This window comes from Agelaius tricolor, unplaced genomic scaffold (assembly GCF_023055355.1).
Source record: "Agelaius tricolor isolate 1412-34295 unplaced genomic scaffold, bAgeTri1.0.p SCAF_1, whole genome shotgun sequence".
Classification (NCBI taxonomy): Eukaryota; Metazoa; Chordata; class Aves; order Passeriformes; family Icteridae; genus Agelaius; species Agelaius tricolor.
This window is the reverse complement of record NW_027269261.1, coordinates 45,621,423-45,639,534: the sequence shown is the minus strand read 5'-3', so window position 1 is coordinate 45,639,534 and position 18,112 is coordinate 45,621,423. Positions and strand designations below refer to the sequence as shown.

At 38.5% G+C, this 18,112-nt stretch overlaps 1 protein-coding gene across 9 annotated transcripts in view; it reads right to left on the bottom strand.

Annotated features, from left to right (window-relative positions):
* Positions 1–18,112, bottom strand: part of ACTN2 (actinin alpha 2) — an 81,543-nt gene that overhangs the window by 37,438 nt on the left and 25,993 nt on the right. For all 9 annotated transcript variants that reach the window (XM_071432505.1, XM_071432515.1, XM_071432469.1 and 6 more), the window contains exons 2-3: positions 6,391–6,505; positions 5,040–5,159 (exon numbers count right to left, since the gene is read on the bottom strand). In XM_071432505.1, the coding sequence (XP_071288606.1) occupies positions 5,040–5,159; positions 6,391–6,415 (145 nt within the window). In that variant the 5' untranslated portion in view covers positions 6,416–6,505. The remainder of the gene's footprint in view (positions 1–5,039; positions 5,160–6,390; positions 6,506–18,112) is intronic.

Below are 18,112 nucleotides of genomic sequence, written 5' to 3'. Positions count from 1 at the left end.
TGTTAAATAATTCTCAAAAGTGAATCAAGAGACTCAGAAAAACATAGTGAGACTATAAGGAGGGTGCAGCATTGAGAAGGGAGGAGATGGGGCTGCAGATTGACTTTCCAGTCACCTCACACCAAAGGAGAGTGGAGCAGGGAAGGCACCAGCTGCTCCCCTACTTAAAAGTCACCTCCAGCCTTTCTCAAAAAGTAAGCAGCTGTGTCTGCCTGGGGGCCCACTGGTGTTCTGGGCAAGGAGCAGGAGGAACTTGCAGCAGGAGGAATTTCCTCAATTTAACATCAAATGCCAATTGAGGTGCCAGCAGAAAATGCAGTCACTCTGCTACTTAAAATTGCCTGAATCCAGGGGCAACTTTTACAGAGCAAGAGCAGCTGCTGTCTCTGAGACTAGAGATACATGTTAAATTGCAGTAGGATGTGACACAAGCTGTCATTTGAACCTATGGAATTAACAAATGTGATGGGAAATATGTAACCCATCACTGCCCTATATTTATTTTGTTAGTGTGATAATTCAAGTTTATATATAAATGGCTAATTTCTCACTTCCCCTTTAGATCCTGCACTAATTTTCCAGATTTCTTACACTACGCTGCCTGCCTTCCATGCATCCTGCTTTATTGGCCCTGGAAGACCTCAAATCTAAAAACAAAACCCTTCCAGAAAAAAAAAAAAGACCAAATGGCAATTAGAGCATGGAGCTACTTCTCTTTCTTCCCCTCCTCCTGAGTGAAATCAAGTCACTTCACAATTTTGATCAGCTGTCTGATATGTATATACAGTAAAGACAAATTTCTTCAAATGTAAAATAAATGCATTTAAATACTCAGGAGGCATTGTTGATTCTCAGGCAATCAATTAATAGATTTGCATAATCACCACATCGTTGTTTAGATTTACATATCTGTATGTACACACATACAGAATGAAAGAGCAAGAGAGGGAATTTTCTGTGTTGTGCCTCAGGAGGATTTTCAAGTGATTTTCCAGCTTTGGTTTCTCACAAAACTGCTTGCACAAAACAAAAAAGACTCCTATACAGGACAAGGAAGAAAAACAAAGTTGATAAAATATTGAAAAGTATCAGTGACAAAAAAGCATAGATTCATTCCGATAATTTTCCTCTACAGGTCAATAGAAGACTTCATTAATTTTTTCACACTACCTGTTGGCTCTGGCTGGAATATAGCTCCTACCCCTCACATACACAAAGCTACAGCTTTCTGGGGATGAGGGCAGAAAAAAAGAGAAAATGAAGCAGAAACAATAAAAACTGTCTAGTGAAAAAGTAAAGCAAAGCAATTTCTCAAAGGCTTTAGTCCCATTTTTTTTATTCTGCTGTGGTTGTATGTATTAATTTTTTTTTATTCTAACCTTCTTGTAGCAGATTCACAGATCACTTGGTCTTTAACATTTTTCCCATTTCCCAGAAAAGCAGTACAGAAGTATTTCCCAATACTATTAACAGGATACTTGTCTTTTGGGGTTCTCCATATCTAGTTGATTTCATTCAGGATGCAAGCGCCTTCCAAATGCAGTTACTGCACTTTTTTAAAACTTGAGAGAAAATTTCTAAATCCTGGACTTCGAATAGTTCATAAGGACTACTTTCACAGTTTTTAATTTTAGCTTCTTGACTCTTTAGTCTCATTTCATGACCAGTGGAGAGAGATATTCTTTGACACAACAGATCAGCATGAATAAATTTGGCTCCTGCTCAGCATCACAATTAAAAGTGATCAGCTCTCTCCACTCCACAGACAGCTCAGAAAAGTCAGGCTCAGAACAATATTGATGACTTCAAAGAATATCCCTGGACCCTTAAAATACTAATTTTATTTTTGTACTGTGATGTCCCACAGGAACCACTGTTTTGAGGCCCCATTTTAAATGCCAGTTGTTCCCCTTGGGCCTTCGTGCTCTTCACCATTCAGTATGTCAGATAATGGAACATGATCCTCAGCAGATTTAGATACAAAACTTTCATGCTTTGGAAATTAAAAAGTATTCCAAGCATCCATGTAACTCAGAGAATGCCCAAACAGATGGGTGAGGGCAAGCCCACGAGCCCCATGCTCACCCACAGGGGCAGAGAGTTAAGGGATTGTAGACTTTGATAAGGAAACAAACTTAAGGAGACTGTGCTCTCCTCTCCTTTCTGGCATTCACTCCAACCTACTATTAATGACTGCCTGGTCAACAATGCTGAAAAATGCAACAAAAGGAAAAAGAAAAGTGAAGTGTGTTTTAAAAACAGATCAGATTGCTGATCCAGTCTCCAGCAGAGCTACAGCAACAGTTGTCAGCCCAAGTGAGAGGGCAGGGCTGTGAAGTGTGGGAGCAGGAATGCAGTTCCAGGGGGCACAGGGACTCTTTAAACACCCCCTGGTGCCAGAGGTCCCACAATGTGAAACGATACCCAGTCAGATGTGATACTGCTTTGCTGCATCAGCACAAAGCTGTGCTTTAGGTAACAAATTTAGAGAGGGGATGCAGTAAACTTAACAGGGCACTAAGCATGTCTGTGCCAGAGCTGGCTTTGTGCTCAGCCTCTTTAGGGTGGGAGGGAAGGCACGTGAATCCATCTGCTCCTGCCCACATGGATGTCATCTAATGTGGGCATCAGGCCACACTCAACATAGCATCATGTCTTACCATGACAGGTTCCTCTCTGCTCCTAGGCTATTAGAGTGGCTGGGAATTTTTCTCTCATGCTTCCATCTAATAAATTAGGGGTTTTTTAATGATAATTAATTTGGTTTTGCTTTCAATACATCCATTTTACAGATTGAGAATTCCAGAAACAGGGAATAGCTAAAACCATCGCCTTAATCTCTTGGGTTACTAGGTATGGCCTGCTGCTACATGCAAGAATAAATACTGGATGCATGGACAGGCAAGTGCCTGAAAAGCTGGAAGACATTACTGCCCTTTTTCCTGCCACCTTCCAAAGGGAATTATCACAGAGCACCTGAATCACAGAGCATTGGAATCCATGCCAGTTGCTGCTAAGGACAACAGCAGAGTTTAAATGTTTTTAATGTCTGATCTGAGCTATCCCAGATGCTTTGCCTCCAAAAAGTGCTCAAGTGCTGTTCCCCAGCCTGAGTACCCTGGCAGTAGTGACCAGCAATAAACAGGGCAAAATGAGGGAGATGGGAGTGCAGGCTTGCTCCTTTCAGGAGCAGATATGAGCTGATGTATCTTAGTTTAAATACTCCAGCCTTGTGTAAACAGTGATCAGCAAGAACAACTACTCTGTCTCACAAGATATTTGTTTTGCTACGCTCTGGTTTTGGCCAGGAAGCCTCAGAGTCTTCTGCCCGACATGACAGAAGCTACTTTTCATTTGCTCCGTGCTCTGTAATCTCAGCATTTCTTCACCAGCTATCAAACATGCATCTCTATTCTTAATTTTCATTTCCACACATAAATTGTCTCTTCAGTACCCTCTGCTGTCCATTCAATGCCATGTCACTCTCAGAAGAGCCTTGCTGCAGAGGTTTAAGGTAGAAGCATATTTTTCCATCCCATTTCATTTAATTGAGGAAAGGGCACAGGTGCCCCAGCAGTCTGTACAAGTGATGGAGGGAGCCAGGAACCTCTGAAATGCAGTAGAGCTCTTCTGAGATCTGAAGTGCCTGTAAGAATTGCCCATTTCTCCCCACTGATGATACATTCCCTAAAAAAGGTCTCTACTATGTGCCTAAAGGCAGATGATATGAATTTGGGCTCAGGTGACTCACACAGTTCAGTCTCAAATAAATAAAGAGGGAGTTCAAACAAACTCTCTGGCCACAGAGCACATTCCTTGGGATTTTTGAGAACCTGAACACATTTGGTGAACAACACTTGACGAACTAAATGGGCTAGGTCAAACCATAGTAAAATCAATGAACGCTGCCAAATCTCTCCATTATTTCTACAGATACCCTTATCCCACATAATGAATCTCCAGCTCAATCCACAGTTACAGTAAGCTCCCTGGGATCAAGGCTTGGAAGCCAGAATAAGGATACATATAAGCCTATAGGAATCTGGAAATGAGAAGAAGAGGCTTATAAATCAATCTAAAAAGGTCTAAAAATGTCATAGAATATAGGAGTGATTATCATCATAATGAGGTTGCAAACAAAATTTTGCTCTAAGGACATGTTAGAGTGGGGGGGAAAAGCACAGAAAGCACATCCTTGAGGCTATGGAATCAAAAATAGTTGAATATCATGCTAGTCACATCAGTCTTGGTATGGTAATGGCTATGGAAACCAGTGTGCAAATATCTGCATGGAGCAACAATTTCTACATAACCTTTGTAATTTTTAAACAATTAATTGAATCTCCTAGGGAGACATAGGTTCAGTTATAGTGAGAGACTGCCTTCTTTAGCTCAGTTTACATCTATCAGAATCTAGCTAGCCAACCACATGTTGGTACTTAGCTACCTGAACAGCAGAACAATAAAAAAGCAATTGCTTTAGTTAATAGCATCCCACTCCACTTTCTTCATACGTTCAATCTCTCCCCAGCCACCAGTTTCTTTTGATCACTCCCTTAACTCTACATCTGAATTTTAGAAACACAGCTGCAGAAAATCTCATAATAAAGTGGGAGTAGGTTCCAGCCCCTCAGCAATGATGTCAGCCTTTGTTTTGGCTGAATAATATCTCCTAAAGATGCCAGACTGTATAAGGCACACCCCAGAATCCAACCTGGTTTCTAAAGGAGTTCCTTACTTTTAATTATCTATGGGAAAACCACAATGTCCTGTAAGGAAAAAAAAAACATTATCTGAACACCTACTGAACCACAGACAATTCAATTTAACCTTAGAGACAAACTAAGCTTAGTGTTCACTTATACCCCTGTCCCTCTCCAGGAGTCCAAAAATTTCCACCTCTTGTCCTTTCACAGATACAGTCCAGCAAGCAACATTGAGGCACCCATATGTAGAGAACATAATGTGGCCAAGGGTCTCCACCAGACTGCTCTGTAATGTGACCTAAGTAAGGTGCACTGTCAAGGTCTGTCACATACCTTCTGCACCAATAGACACAAGTTTCACTCCTTTGCTGGCAATGTAATCCAGAGCTTTGTTAACATTAGCAATTTTATGGAAGCGCATCTTCCCTCTGTCTGGTTTCGGTAGCCTTTCCCCTGCAGAACAACAAATTTAATGTGATTATTCTTAAATACACCTTGCTACAGACATAAAAGTGATTAGAAATCAAGAGTGGATGTTCCCTAACACTACCTAAAAGTCAGCAATTATTTTATATGGGTATTTTTCTGAAAAAATGCCAAAGAGGTTTGAATCAAACCCTGAAAAGAAAATTCAAATGTTGAAGCATCTGATTTTGATCTTTCTGATATAGCAGTAAAACCACAGTAAAATTTTTGTTTTTCCTAAACATCTGGAAGATATTTGTACTTTTTCCTACTCCACTTCTGGTTTATTGCTACTGTCTGCTACAGTAGCTGAATATTAAGAAGGCAAAATGTTGTCAGAGCTCATCATCCTTATCTGCCAGACTGTAAAGAGAGGTTGGATTCTATCCAGCAGATCAGCCATAGCATCCTTACACATCTGACCCAGAATGATGGCTTTTAACAACCTCATCCAGCACAGCAGAGCTCATTTCAGGGCTGATGTGTTTGAACAAACTTATCTTTTCAAATGATCACAAAGACTAATAATTTCAAAAGGGATTGTCCATTTCATGAAGAATGATCATTCAAAGAATTTCTTTCCACACTGAAATCTCCAGCAAAAATCTAAACTGTCTTGTGTATTTGTTGCTTGAGCTATTCCCTTCCCATTAAGGGACATTCTGATCTTACCTTGGAGACTGCCCCTCTGAATAATGCATAACAAAAGGGGCATAGTGAGTTTACATCAGTTAGCAAAAGTTCTTGAATGCTCCACTCTTTTGAAAAATGAGACCTTTTATTTGTGACTAAAGATTGATCTAGGCGCGCTTTAGGCGCTCACTTTTGAAAGCGTTGGTACGACCAATAAAGTCATTAAAAGCAAAGCAAAATGTTTATGCTAAAAGCAGAATAAAATTCATTTGTAACCTATGTGTAAAGGGTTTTTAAGTGTTAGGGGCTAAGACAAGGTCCTCAATGTTTTTGGTTTGTCCAGCACCACTGTGATGTCAATGATACCTTGATACATTGCGATATCCTGGAACACAGGCACAAACCAGAAAATTCTGGAGACAAGCAAAAAGCAGAGCTTCTTTTCCCCTCCTTTTTGCTTTACAGTGTGTTTCATCTCTCACTTTTCAGTCTACTTAGAGTTTGTTCACGGTTTTGAATCATTAGCAATTTAAGAGTGTTTCAGTTCATGTGCTGTAAATACACAGAAAACTTTATTTTAGCTAACCTGAGATAACTTCCAAGAGAAGCATCAGTTTGAGGCCATTTCTGAAGTCCTCTTCAATGTTCTCAATCTGTGTGCCTGCTTTCCTGAGGTGGGAATTGCACCAAGCTGTAAACGTCTGTAATAGCAATTAAAAAAAAAATACTTATCAACAATTTATCAATACTTATTTCCAAACAACTGCTAAGCCATCTGAGTAAATACTGCATCTGAAATTTGGATGTCCAGCTCCCATTCACTCCATACATGTTGCCAAGTACAAAATTCTTACCCCAGATGTTCATGAAGATGCAAAGAATTTCTTGAATAGAAACAATTTTGTGCTAGATTCTGCTTGCAGATGCATCTCCAGACAGAAGTTCTACACATAAAGGCAAAACTTGGACAGAAATGCAGATACTTAAGTTTGCAGGGAAAAAATGACCACAAAAGCAACCATGGATATTTTTGTGTCCATAGCAAGTAACCAAGTCTGCTTTTACTTGCAGAGGTGAAAAGCAGAACTAATTCCATTGCAGAGGTCATATACATGTTACCTTTTGTACGAATGAAGTCAAAACATGGGCTACTATAAAACTTAGTAGTTAAATTAGTCTGGTTTTAAATATCCATTACTTCTCTCAGCCTTCTGACAAATGGTCCTTGCTTTTCAGCGTTTGTTACAATACATAAAGCAAGTTTGTATTTACTAGGTATTTTAGCAGCTGTTTAGTTATATAACAAAGTCACTGTTACTGAATATTTTTAGTAAATTAGACCTCAGCTTTTTAAATTTGTCAGATATTTGGAATTCCCCTTCTTTTGCTACATCAACTTTGCAGTTTTAAAAACATTTAATTCAAATAATTAGAAAGAAACAAGATATATCCCAGTTGTAAATAAGAAATTCCCTTTGGCCTTCTTTATTCTTGCCTGTTTCCTTTGGACTATTTAATTTCTGATCTCTCAGAAACAGAAAAAGGAAGGCCAGTAGATTAAGACAAAGATCTCCCCTGGAATCGAATTCTACAAATTCTAGACAGATTTGATACCTTAATAAAACATGGACTGAACTCCGCCAAGTGGTCTAATCTTAAAAAAGCAGCTTTTTGTTAAGAATAACTATGTGACTATTGTTGGGCTTGACTCAGTTTCTGTGAAGAATTGATGGGCAGCTTACTGGGCTCTTTTCTCAGTGCTCCTACACTGAAAGGAACAGCTTCCTTTTGTCATCTTCTCCTGTTGAATCGAAAGGAAGCAGGAAATGCTATGGATATGGCAGAGCTGTGCAGTGAAATCCCTAATTCTAGGAACCCAGAAAAAAGAGGAGAGAGAAGAAATACTGGAAGTGTTTCTGGGCAGAGGTCCGTGTTGACATGCAGAGGATGAATTGTAGGTAGGAATGTGAGTTGTTCTGTGTGCACATAGGGATAAGTAAGGTTGCAGGGGAAGCATATCTGCAAACACATTTTAATAAAGGGATGTTAGCTCCCATTCAGGAAGGCAGAACACTCCTCATTTTAAGGTAAATAGCTTTACTGAGTTCATGAGAGACCTGAAACCAGAGCATCCCAATCCTCACAGCACAGATTGTAGGCACCTCTGCCATCGGGGCATGACATGATGGAGTGTGAGGATGGCATTTCATTTGGATCATTATAGGGTTAGGATCCAGTTTACAAGACTCATTTGTCTGCCTCAAGCAGTATCTTGTTTTGGTGGTATGTATCCCAAAAGGTTTAGCACCACATTAAGTCATTTGCAAACATTAAAAATTATTACAAGCTTCTTGGAAGGAATAATACTATGGCAATACAGAAAAAAAAAAAAGCTGAAGGCACTCCAGGGTAAATGCACATGAACCTTGCATGGCAATTTAGCAATAAATATTAGAAATCTGAACCTTTAAATAAATTAGCATTTCATTAATTAGGCTTAAGTGATGGACATGTGCTTATTTGCAGATGCTATTACAGTTTGTAGAACTGTTCCAAGCACGCCATAACAAACTCGGAGAGGAAGCTGGAGAAAAACCTCAGCCATTTCCATCTCTTCTTTTAGATATTTATGGTAAATGTTCACCTTGTACCACTCAAGTAAATGAGTTTTCCTCATTTTTCATTTAATTATGAGTTTAATGGCAGCAACCCCACTGGGTGAGAAGTCTTAAAATATGAATCTGATGCCTACTGTGAAGAAGGTTACTTCTCAGTTTCTTAAGAAGAAAAGGATCTTGGCACTTAGCTCATATACATGCATATATATATATATATATATATATATATATACATATATATATATATGAATTAACTTACTTGATGCTGCACTGATAGATACAAAACATAAGTTTTATCCAAAGACCACAAAATTTTCAAATAATTTAAATAATTTCTTTTGAAAATTGACATTTTTATGGGACTGAATTTCCTGAGAGACAAATGGTTTTCTAGTGTCATTCTTTCTATGCAGACAACAATCAGCCTATGTTGCTGTGATATAGACAAGGAAAAGATGCTGCTACTGCTGAGTCAAACTGTTTTCAAGAAATAGTTTGATGACAGAGTGGTTTTTATGATTTTTTTATGCTTTTCTATATTTGCAGGCTATTTAAGATTCTTTCCATTTGTATTGCATTTGTAGCATTTTGAAGGATAAACTTGGAATTACCACAAGGCCTCCATCAATGAGATAAGAAGTTCTGCTGAAGCACTCTGCTGTGATTGGAGTCTTTATTTAGACCATCTGTATCTAGATAGTTTTGATTACCTTCTATATCTAGAATAAGAGAGTTACATCTTTTATTTAAACTACAGTTGCTCAGTTTTCTGTTTTACCAGTGCCCCAGGCCATGCCTTGGTGCTGTCTGTCCCCTTCCAACAGTTGTCCTGTGCCTCATGGAAATGCCACTGCACTTCACAGCAGAATCCTGGTGTGTGGCTTCTGAAGCCTGGTGCCTTCCAAACTAGCTTGTTTCTTCCTGGACTAAACATGTTTATAGAAACGATTCTTACAGAAGTGTTAGCTTTGTTTCAGTGATGCAATTTATTAATGACTGCATGAAGGCTACTGCACAATTTAACTTATAGATTTTAACAATTTCCTCAATCCACATTTTATTTAACCCTCATCCCTGCAATACCACTTGTTCTCACTGCTTTGGCTTTAACTAACAATTCTATTCATAGTTATTGAGAAACAATTCAAAGCACGTTCAAGTCCTGGAGATCAAGATACAGCCAGCATACAGTACCCTGGAAATTTGTAATCCATTGGGATTTAAAAGCTATTAAATGACTTAGACAAAGCAAATTCCTTTTTCTGCTGAGCTGTACAGAACATTTCAGAGTATCAAATTGCCCAGAGAAACAAAGCAGGACTTAAGGCACCAAGCTAAATACCAGGAAGAACACAAATAAATGTCTACAAAGCTATACATTTCTTTTTAGGTTTTATTTACCCTACATGGCTCTATAAATTGAAAATATAAATAAATAAAATTTTCTCTGTTCAAAGTTTGTTATTACAAAAGAAAGTTTGCTAATGTTCTGAGAGGAGAGACCCTAGAAAAGAGGATGCAGGGCAGGAAGCCAAAGAACTTGCAGTCCCACAGGTGAATGTTCTCTTAATGCATCATTAATTGTCTACTGCTGTCACAGGTCTATTTTGGAAGCAGTAACTCCAGGAAAGAGAATGCAGTTTATGTTCTATGCCCACTTAGCCTCCTTGTGAAGACTGCCAATAGCATATTTTCCACAATTCACAGATCTGTGATGGCAAAGTGTATATCTATGGGGGAAAAACCCTTACCTGGTAATTTACTCAGGCCACTTAATTTCACAATTCTCTGACAAAATTGCAACCCAGGGGCAGCAAAAGGATATATCCCTAATTAACTATCAATCAATAATTAATGCCAAAAAAAGAAAAGGGTATGCCCAATTTGTACAAATATTTTTTACACAGACACAATGAAAGACACGCTTTGCAGGGAAAAATGGTGCCTTTGAGATATGAGTTGTCCTACAGCTCTGCGAACATCCACGTGTCCTTTTTATGTGTGTGTAATAATAATTTGCTTTTGATAGTGGCTCAAAGCCAGAAAACAAGATGCTATGGTAACAAGTTTCACACGTGCATGTAATAATATGGATAAAGACAACTGAGAAAGCAACAGTCACCACACCCTCCAACACTGGTGAGTCAAGACAATTGTTCCACCTCCTGCAGACATAAAGTAAATTTCTAGTTTGGCGCTGACAGCGAGTCCATAATGAATATTGCTAAAGCAGCAGCAGAACTTGTGTGCACAGGAGATACACTTGCACTCAGAATTGAAATTCAGAAGTAGATCCAGCCTAATGAAGCACTGGGACCTGTATCCTATTTAGTACATATATCTCATATCAAGGCTAACTCTGCCTTTCACTCACTCCAACTCAAATCAATTTCTGTCTGCTATAGTATTTATAAGTGTTCAAAATTAATATTTATTTCAAAAGCCGTGTGTCTGCTTGTCTGTACCCCTATCAGTAGCCTAAGAAAGGCTACTTGCTCAAAGAAATAATTTGGTTTTACTTGAATTGGAAATGTAATATTTTCTGTTTTCTAAGGAAAACAGAAGCACAATTTGTTTTTCCTGGACCTTAAATTCTAATAACTAGAGCAAGAGAACTCACCTGACTAAAATTAACTTCAAATACAAACATTCAACACATCTGTTTACATACATATTATCCTGAATTATTTCAGTCTGATAGAGCTGTTTCTTTAAACTGATTTACAGCCCTTCTTCTAAAGGGCTTTTCCTCTCTCTTTGTGTTGGCTGAGGGTCTTCATTACTTCTAGGCTAAATGGGATGCAGTGATTCACTCTGCAATTATACAGAACATTACTGGGCTCTGAGTGCATGACAAGGGTGTTACAGAAGGAGCTCTGCCAGAACATTCCCAGTAGGCCAGACTGAGGTTTCCCCTTGAAGAATTTCCCATCTGACTGTTATCCATGTTTTAAAATATAAGTTGAACTTGCAACATGATATCCTAGCTCCTGTGTCCACAGCATGTTCTGATGGCTGCAGAATCAGGGGTTTTCTCTGGACTTAGGATACAGTCTGTGTTGGCCCTCCTTCTCTTGACTGTTTATTCTGTTACCAAAGGAGGCTGGAAGGTGAAATGCAGCAGAAAATTTTTAAAGCAGCACTTTTAAACTAGCTTGATGTAAACCAATAACTACACAGGGTATCTTCAGCTGTTCCTAGAGCATCTAGAGCAGCTATACTTGTATACATGCATGAGTATATTTTTATGAATTGAAAAGAAATAAAATCTTCTATTTTAGCTGTTGGATTTAATCAGTATTAACTGTTCCCTTGCTCTACTTTTCCCTTACAGTGGAAACCTAAATACATTGACATATGTTAGTGAAATAACTAGAATAACTAACAGCAGAGGTGCTTCACCAGTACAACTGGATCACATGAGAACATCAGGAAGCAACGTGGGATTTTAACACCAAATGTACCAGAGCATAGCAACAATTCAAGTGAAGCAGAGGGAAAATATTGTGAAGGATGGCATGAAGGTTAAGGTAGGGGAAATGTTTAGCATATTCCAAAATGGTATTAAAAGGAAACCCTTAAATCACAGGCACCATGTCAAAGCCAAATTCCTGGGAATGCCAGAAAGGATAAGCACAGAACCATCTCACAATGGAAGTGAATAGAAGCTCCATCACAAGTACCCCAAACCCAAAGCTGGGGTAAGCCCTTCCTGCTCCAGCACATCCACCCATATAGCTGAACAGATGGTGTCAGATATGATCTGCTGGCACATTCTGCACTGTCAGCAGATTTGCTCTACTAACTCAGGGAACTTCCTTCCACTCCCTTAGTTTTATCACTCACAGGAGAAGTCACCAAAGGGATGCATTCATCACACAGGACTTTGCACACATCTTATTGGCACTCTGCATTTTGCTTGCATGGAAGAGCCTGGGGAGCCCTCAGTCCTTGCAAAGCAGGTGGCCTAATCCCATGTGAGTCTAGGGTTTCCTGTAAAACATGCAACTCCCTCCAGTACTGAATGACTGCACGTCTGTTTTACAGTGATCACTATTACCAAAAAAACACCCAGAGCATGTAAATAGCCCTTGAAGAATAATTTGGCAAGGTTGAACCCTGAGCAATGTCAAGATTATTAAGCCTTTTGTTTCAAAGTGAGTGACATTAGTTCTTTCTTTCAGAGGAGACAACAGAGAGAATGTTTGTTTTCCCAGTGGTCTAAACTGCAAAAAAAAATAAAAACCCTCAGGTGGTAGCAAGTTGCATGGAAAATTTAGTATGGATCACTGGCTGCATTATCCTCACCTCAGCCCTTTTTTTTAACAAAAGGACAGGAAGGAAAGGAAGGAAGCTGAGAGGTTTCACAAGGTCTTTAAAGAGGGTAAAACAGTTAAAATATTGCAAAGTTTATTAGGAGCAGGCAGATATCTTTATTGGATCACCTGAGATAGATGGAAAAGGCACAGAGCTTTTAGGCACATAAGCCCATCTTGACATGCAAAAGAGAAACCTCAGGCATAAATGTGAAAATTTAGGCAAGTGTTCAGACAACTCAGAGCTTTGATGGACCATCAATATAATGCTCCAACAGCTCTATTCTCTGAAGGAAGCCCCTTCCTTTTTCAATAGTATTGATGACGCTCATTAAGAAATGTTTGAGAAAGCATCTGTGAAATCCAACTATGTGACTTCTCAAAATACATGCAGTACCATAGGGTTGCCTGTTGGAGTATTTTTTCAATTTAAAATTATTCTGCTTATTCAAAATATATTTTCAAACAAAAAAAAAAGATATTTCAGAAGTGAGAAGATATGCAATATCAAAAATTCATTTGAAACTAAAAGGTACTTAGGATCCATAGGAAAACGTTTGTCTAAATCTACTTTTAATTTTTGGAATTTCAAGCATCATGCATGTAAGAGATGCCTACTCAGAAAAATAACACAGAAATAAAAGATGTAGGGATCCTATGAAAACCTTTAGTAAAAGCATGGGTATGGTTTTATCTTGCATTATAAAAATAGTAAGATTTTTTACTCATTCTTATCTTTACAACAATTGCAAGCTACCCAATTTGTTAAGGTGAAGGAATTAGAACGACAAAGGAACTGTCAGGTGGAAAAAAACCCCACTCCTGCCTTCTTCTGATGTGTTCTCTGAATTCTGAATATTTTTTAACACACTCCTATCATCTAAGCAGACCAGAATGGTTTGTGAAAAATTTGCATGTGGCAATTTGAATAAAAAACTGAGAAACACAGTCCTACAAAAGGTCTGGCATATTTTGTTTACATGAAAGTGGGAAACTAGGTAATTAAGCATCAGCTTCTGCTAAACCCAATTTATATTAAATTAAACTTCCAAGGACAAGCAAGCAAAACTAACATTGTACTACAGTTCTAAGCCTGCATTTATGTACACGCACATCCTCTGCTCATGACTTTATCTAGACTCAAGCCATTGGTCCTAGTTGCACTGGTTAAGCCAAAGTATTTTAGAGTTCCTCCACCCAGACTCTACAGAAGCAGATCTCTTATTTCTTGTACCTGGATCAGTTGAAATAGCAGCCAACTATTTATCAAAGGGGAAAACTAAACACAAAACTGTAGTGGAAAAAAAAAAAAAAAGGGTGTTTATTCCTACTAATGGTAAGTAGTAGCCCACTCTAAGTGGAAGGGATTATTAAACAGACTTCTGTAGGAATCTGCCCTGAAGCATTTCCTATACAGCCCTTTACTTACTCATATGGATAACAGAACAGGGTGCATGCTTATCACATTTGAGTAAGACAAAAAAACGATGGCTCTGCAAGCATGTTTCATGTCAGAGCTACAATTCAAACTAATCTTAACAAATCAGTGAAATAACTTGAAGAAAGCCAGATTCAGATAAGCAAGAAGTCTCGATTCTCCCAATCGTACTTTCTATGATCTTCATGGAAGATTTATATCCTAACAGACATCTACACTGCAGCTGTGAAAAGGGAGAATATCAAGAAGACAGCTTTTCCTGCCAGACTGTGTCCTGCCAGGTAAGTGATCCAAAGACTACAAAAAAAGAAGTCACTCAGCAGAAAGCAACTCCCTTGTAAGAATCCAAGCACTTGGCAAGCAAAAGGTAGCTGTAAATTTTGTTTCTGTCAGGGTGTTCTTTAAGTGGTGATCCCCATTTCCATCCTCTATTTTCATATGACCCTCTAATTTCCCCTAGCAAAAAGAAACCTAATATTGGAGACTTGTCAGTGATATTAAAGAAAAAGAAAAGATGATGAAGACAGAGAACAATAATGAAACAAAGCTGAAGAAATAGAGGGTAGAGGGAGAGTCAAAGTCAATAGGCAAAAGAGTGTTTATGGGAAACTAAACAAACAAACAAAAAAAAGAAAGTGGATTCCATTATCTGTTTTATGGGTACACACTTTTCCCGAGGTCTCTATTATCATCCTTGAGAAGAGACCCTGACACTTGTGTTTTCTCCCCAGCTTTGCAACAGCCTTTAAGGCACTTAAGACAGGAATTTTTAAAATTTTTTTACTGTCTTAAATGCTGAGCAAATTATGACCCATGATTGCTCACAAGGGACTATAATCCTTTTCACAACAATACAGAAGTGGGATGCTGAAAAGCACTCAACTATGGCTAACATTTAGCCATAGCTGAGTGCTTTTCAGCATCCCACTTCTGTATTCAAGGATAATAATAAACCCTCCATAATCCACAGCACTATTTTGTGGGGAAATTAATAATTGTTTTTGAGATGCTGAAACACTACCCTGAAAAAAAGCCCAATAAAGAAAAAGTAGCAAGAGAGATTAGAAAGTTGACAAAACTATAAATGTCTTGTAAATAGAGAACCGTGAAAAAATGAATCAAAACCAGAACCAACTCTGAACAGACAGAAAACAATACATAACTACCAACATCTTCAGTATCTGTACACTGTCATCCAACATTAATTCTGCATTTAAAAACCAAGTTGAGGTTTTTAGTATAACCAGTTACCTATTACTGTAAATCTAGTTACATGCTAGTTATTCTTCTCTCCTTAAACTCTTTAGTGAATGTGCCAGCCTTTCCAGCATGGAGCAAGAAGTAGCTCAGGGAATGGTTAAGAATAGCAATGACTGTGAGTAACCCCACAGATGCAATCTGAGAAAGTATTTTCACATACAGGAATTTTTTTAGCTTTCACCTCTAGGATGAAAAGTCACTGTCCCTACCTCTCACTAATAAGGTCAGTTTTGGGCACCTCCAATGAAGCTGCCATTTCTGGTGGTTTAAGTGATGGGGACACCTGTCCCTCTGAGAGCTAAACTGAGCCTACAACTCACCTCATAGATATTACCAAACAGTCTGCATGTGTTAGCAACCTTGTCACTTACTCACCTGGCCTGGGTTCAAAACACTGACCTAAAAGTGAAAGGTTCCCATCAGCCACACATTCCCAACCAATAAATTAAAAGTCCATCTTCAGCACAAGGTTATCTTTCATCATGAGCTGGGGTGTGGGAGTTATCAGAATATTCCACTAGGAAGGGTTTGCAATACTGAGACTTTTAATTAATGTCACCACCTTGCTAAGCAGTGCAAGTCAGCTTTCTCTTGGATGTGAATGACTATTTTTGCAGTACAGTTTGTTCATTCACATCACATGCATGAATCCCTGGAAAAAAGATGGTCCCCAACAACAATACTCTATGAGAATCCTTTGTTCAAATACTCAAGTCCGGATATATTATGTCAGCCCTGGATAATTCACAGTAGCCGGAAGGAGTGATGAGGAGCAATCCCTTGTTGTTTATAATGATGTTAGCTCTTCATTTTCCCTTCTACTTCAGTAACAATATGCATGACATCATTTACAGTTACACAACAGTCTTCTGATGACTCTGCTCTCTTTGCCTTTTATGTAAACCAACAGGTATGTTAATACCTCATCATAACAGAATTAATACCTCTGCATTTTGGATTGTAGGCCATTATTCAATGCACATTCTCAATGTGGAAGATTAGCTTTAGAGAATGGTAAATAATTGTATAGTCTGTGAAGTAAACAAAGTTCTCAAATTACTAACAAATTTCCAAGTTATAATAGCCCCCATATTAAATTGCATTCTCCAGTGAGAGTGAAAAGACAGACTGTGAGGAATGACTCAGTGTTGGAGTTCTTGCTCTTCCACAGCTTTCTGTACAAGTTCCATCAAGTTATAAAACCTCTTTGCATGTCCAAAACCTTTATCCCACAGTAGAAGGAAGTATAAATACATTCCATGGACTGAAACCTCTAAATGCAGGATGAGACAGGCTGTTACTCTTTACAATGGAGTGTATTTCACGGTCTCATGTATATTTTGAAAACATAAAATGCTGTAGAAAGTGAAAGAAATTGTATTTCATAATCCTGAAAAAACAAATATTGGTGAAAAAATTATCAGTGAATCAAGTATATTCAGAACACAGTTCTTAAATGGCACTAAAGCTTTGAAAACAAAACCAAACACAAACCAAAAAAAGGAATCAACGGAACAACACAAATGAAAAGTTTTGAATAACCCATTTTTGGTCAATTGTTTTTTTATCTTTTCTTTTTAGATGTTGATTTTATATTTCCCTCAAAGGAAAAGTTTATGAACATGCTGATGTCTTTAAATTTGCCATATTATTTCTAGCATTTATTAATTCAGCAATTAACAAATCACTGGAGACTTTCTTTTTACATGCAGCACTGCCAAATTTTGCCCTTCAAAATGCCTCCTACTGAAATCTGCAGAAATAGAGATGCATCCCCCACAAGGACCTGTGCCTTTCTGACAGAACCAGGGCACTCCTACACAGCACAGCAAGGAGTTCACAGCATCCAGCCTGAACCTCTGAGGACTGCCAGCTATTTGCATGGCACAACAGTATTTCCCTCTGGAAGGGTAAGCTAACTTTAGAGTGCCCTCACCAAATATTCTCTGGTCTGATACACTGCACTTTGCAGAGCTTGCATGTACACTCTATAAACAAGCAAGCCTGACATTAGAACCTGCAGTAGTATGGCTACTAACATCTTACACAGCATTCCCAATCACTTTATGCCACAGAACCTCACAGTGCATGCCTAGAAATAAATTAGTTCTTGCTCAGTTGTCAGGGCATTAAAATAGATTTGCCACTACACTGCACAAAATTGAGTGCCACAAAGAAATGTACACACTTTTATAAGAGTTTTAATGGACTCTGTCATCCATGCAATAAAGACTGCATCTTTGCATTTATACAGAGGTACATGTTCATATCTCATAAAGTGCTGTCCAAATACCCCTCCCCAGTCAGTCAGGCAGGGCACCAGGGACCCAAGCAGAGAGCTTGCAGAGCACAAAGTCTGCAGGTTCTGTCAGAAACCCCAAAGTACTGATGCACACTCCCAAATATCTCTTTTCCACGCACCCTCTCTCTTGCTCTCTACAAGACTTTTAGATACAGATCTTGGGCGAACAAAATTAAGACAACTCCTGATATTTTCAAAGGCATGCTCAGTTAATGCAGCAGAGACCTATTTGCACTCTGGTGCTTTCTGGATCACTTTTGAGCAAAGTGACATTTGGGAAGTCTCACTCGAAATGCTAGTTAGACAAAGCATCTAAATATTGAAAAACCATTAAAAAAAAAAAACATAGGAAATGGTATTTCATATGTCATGGG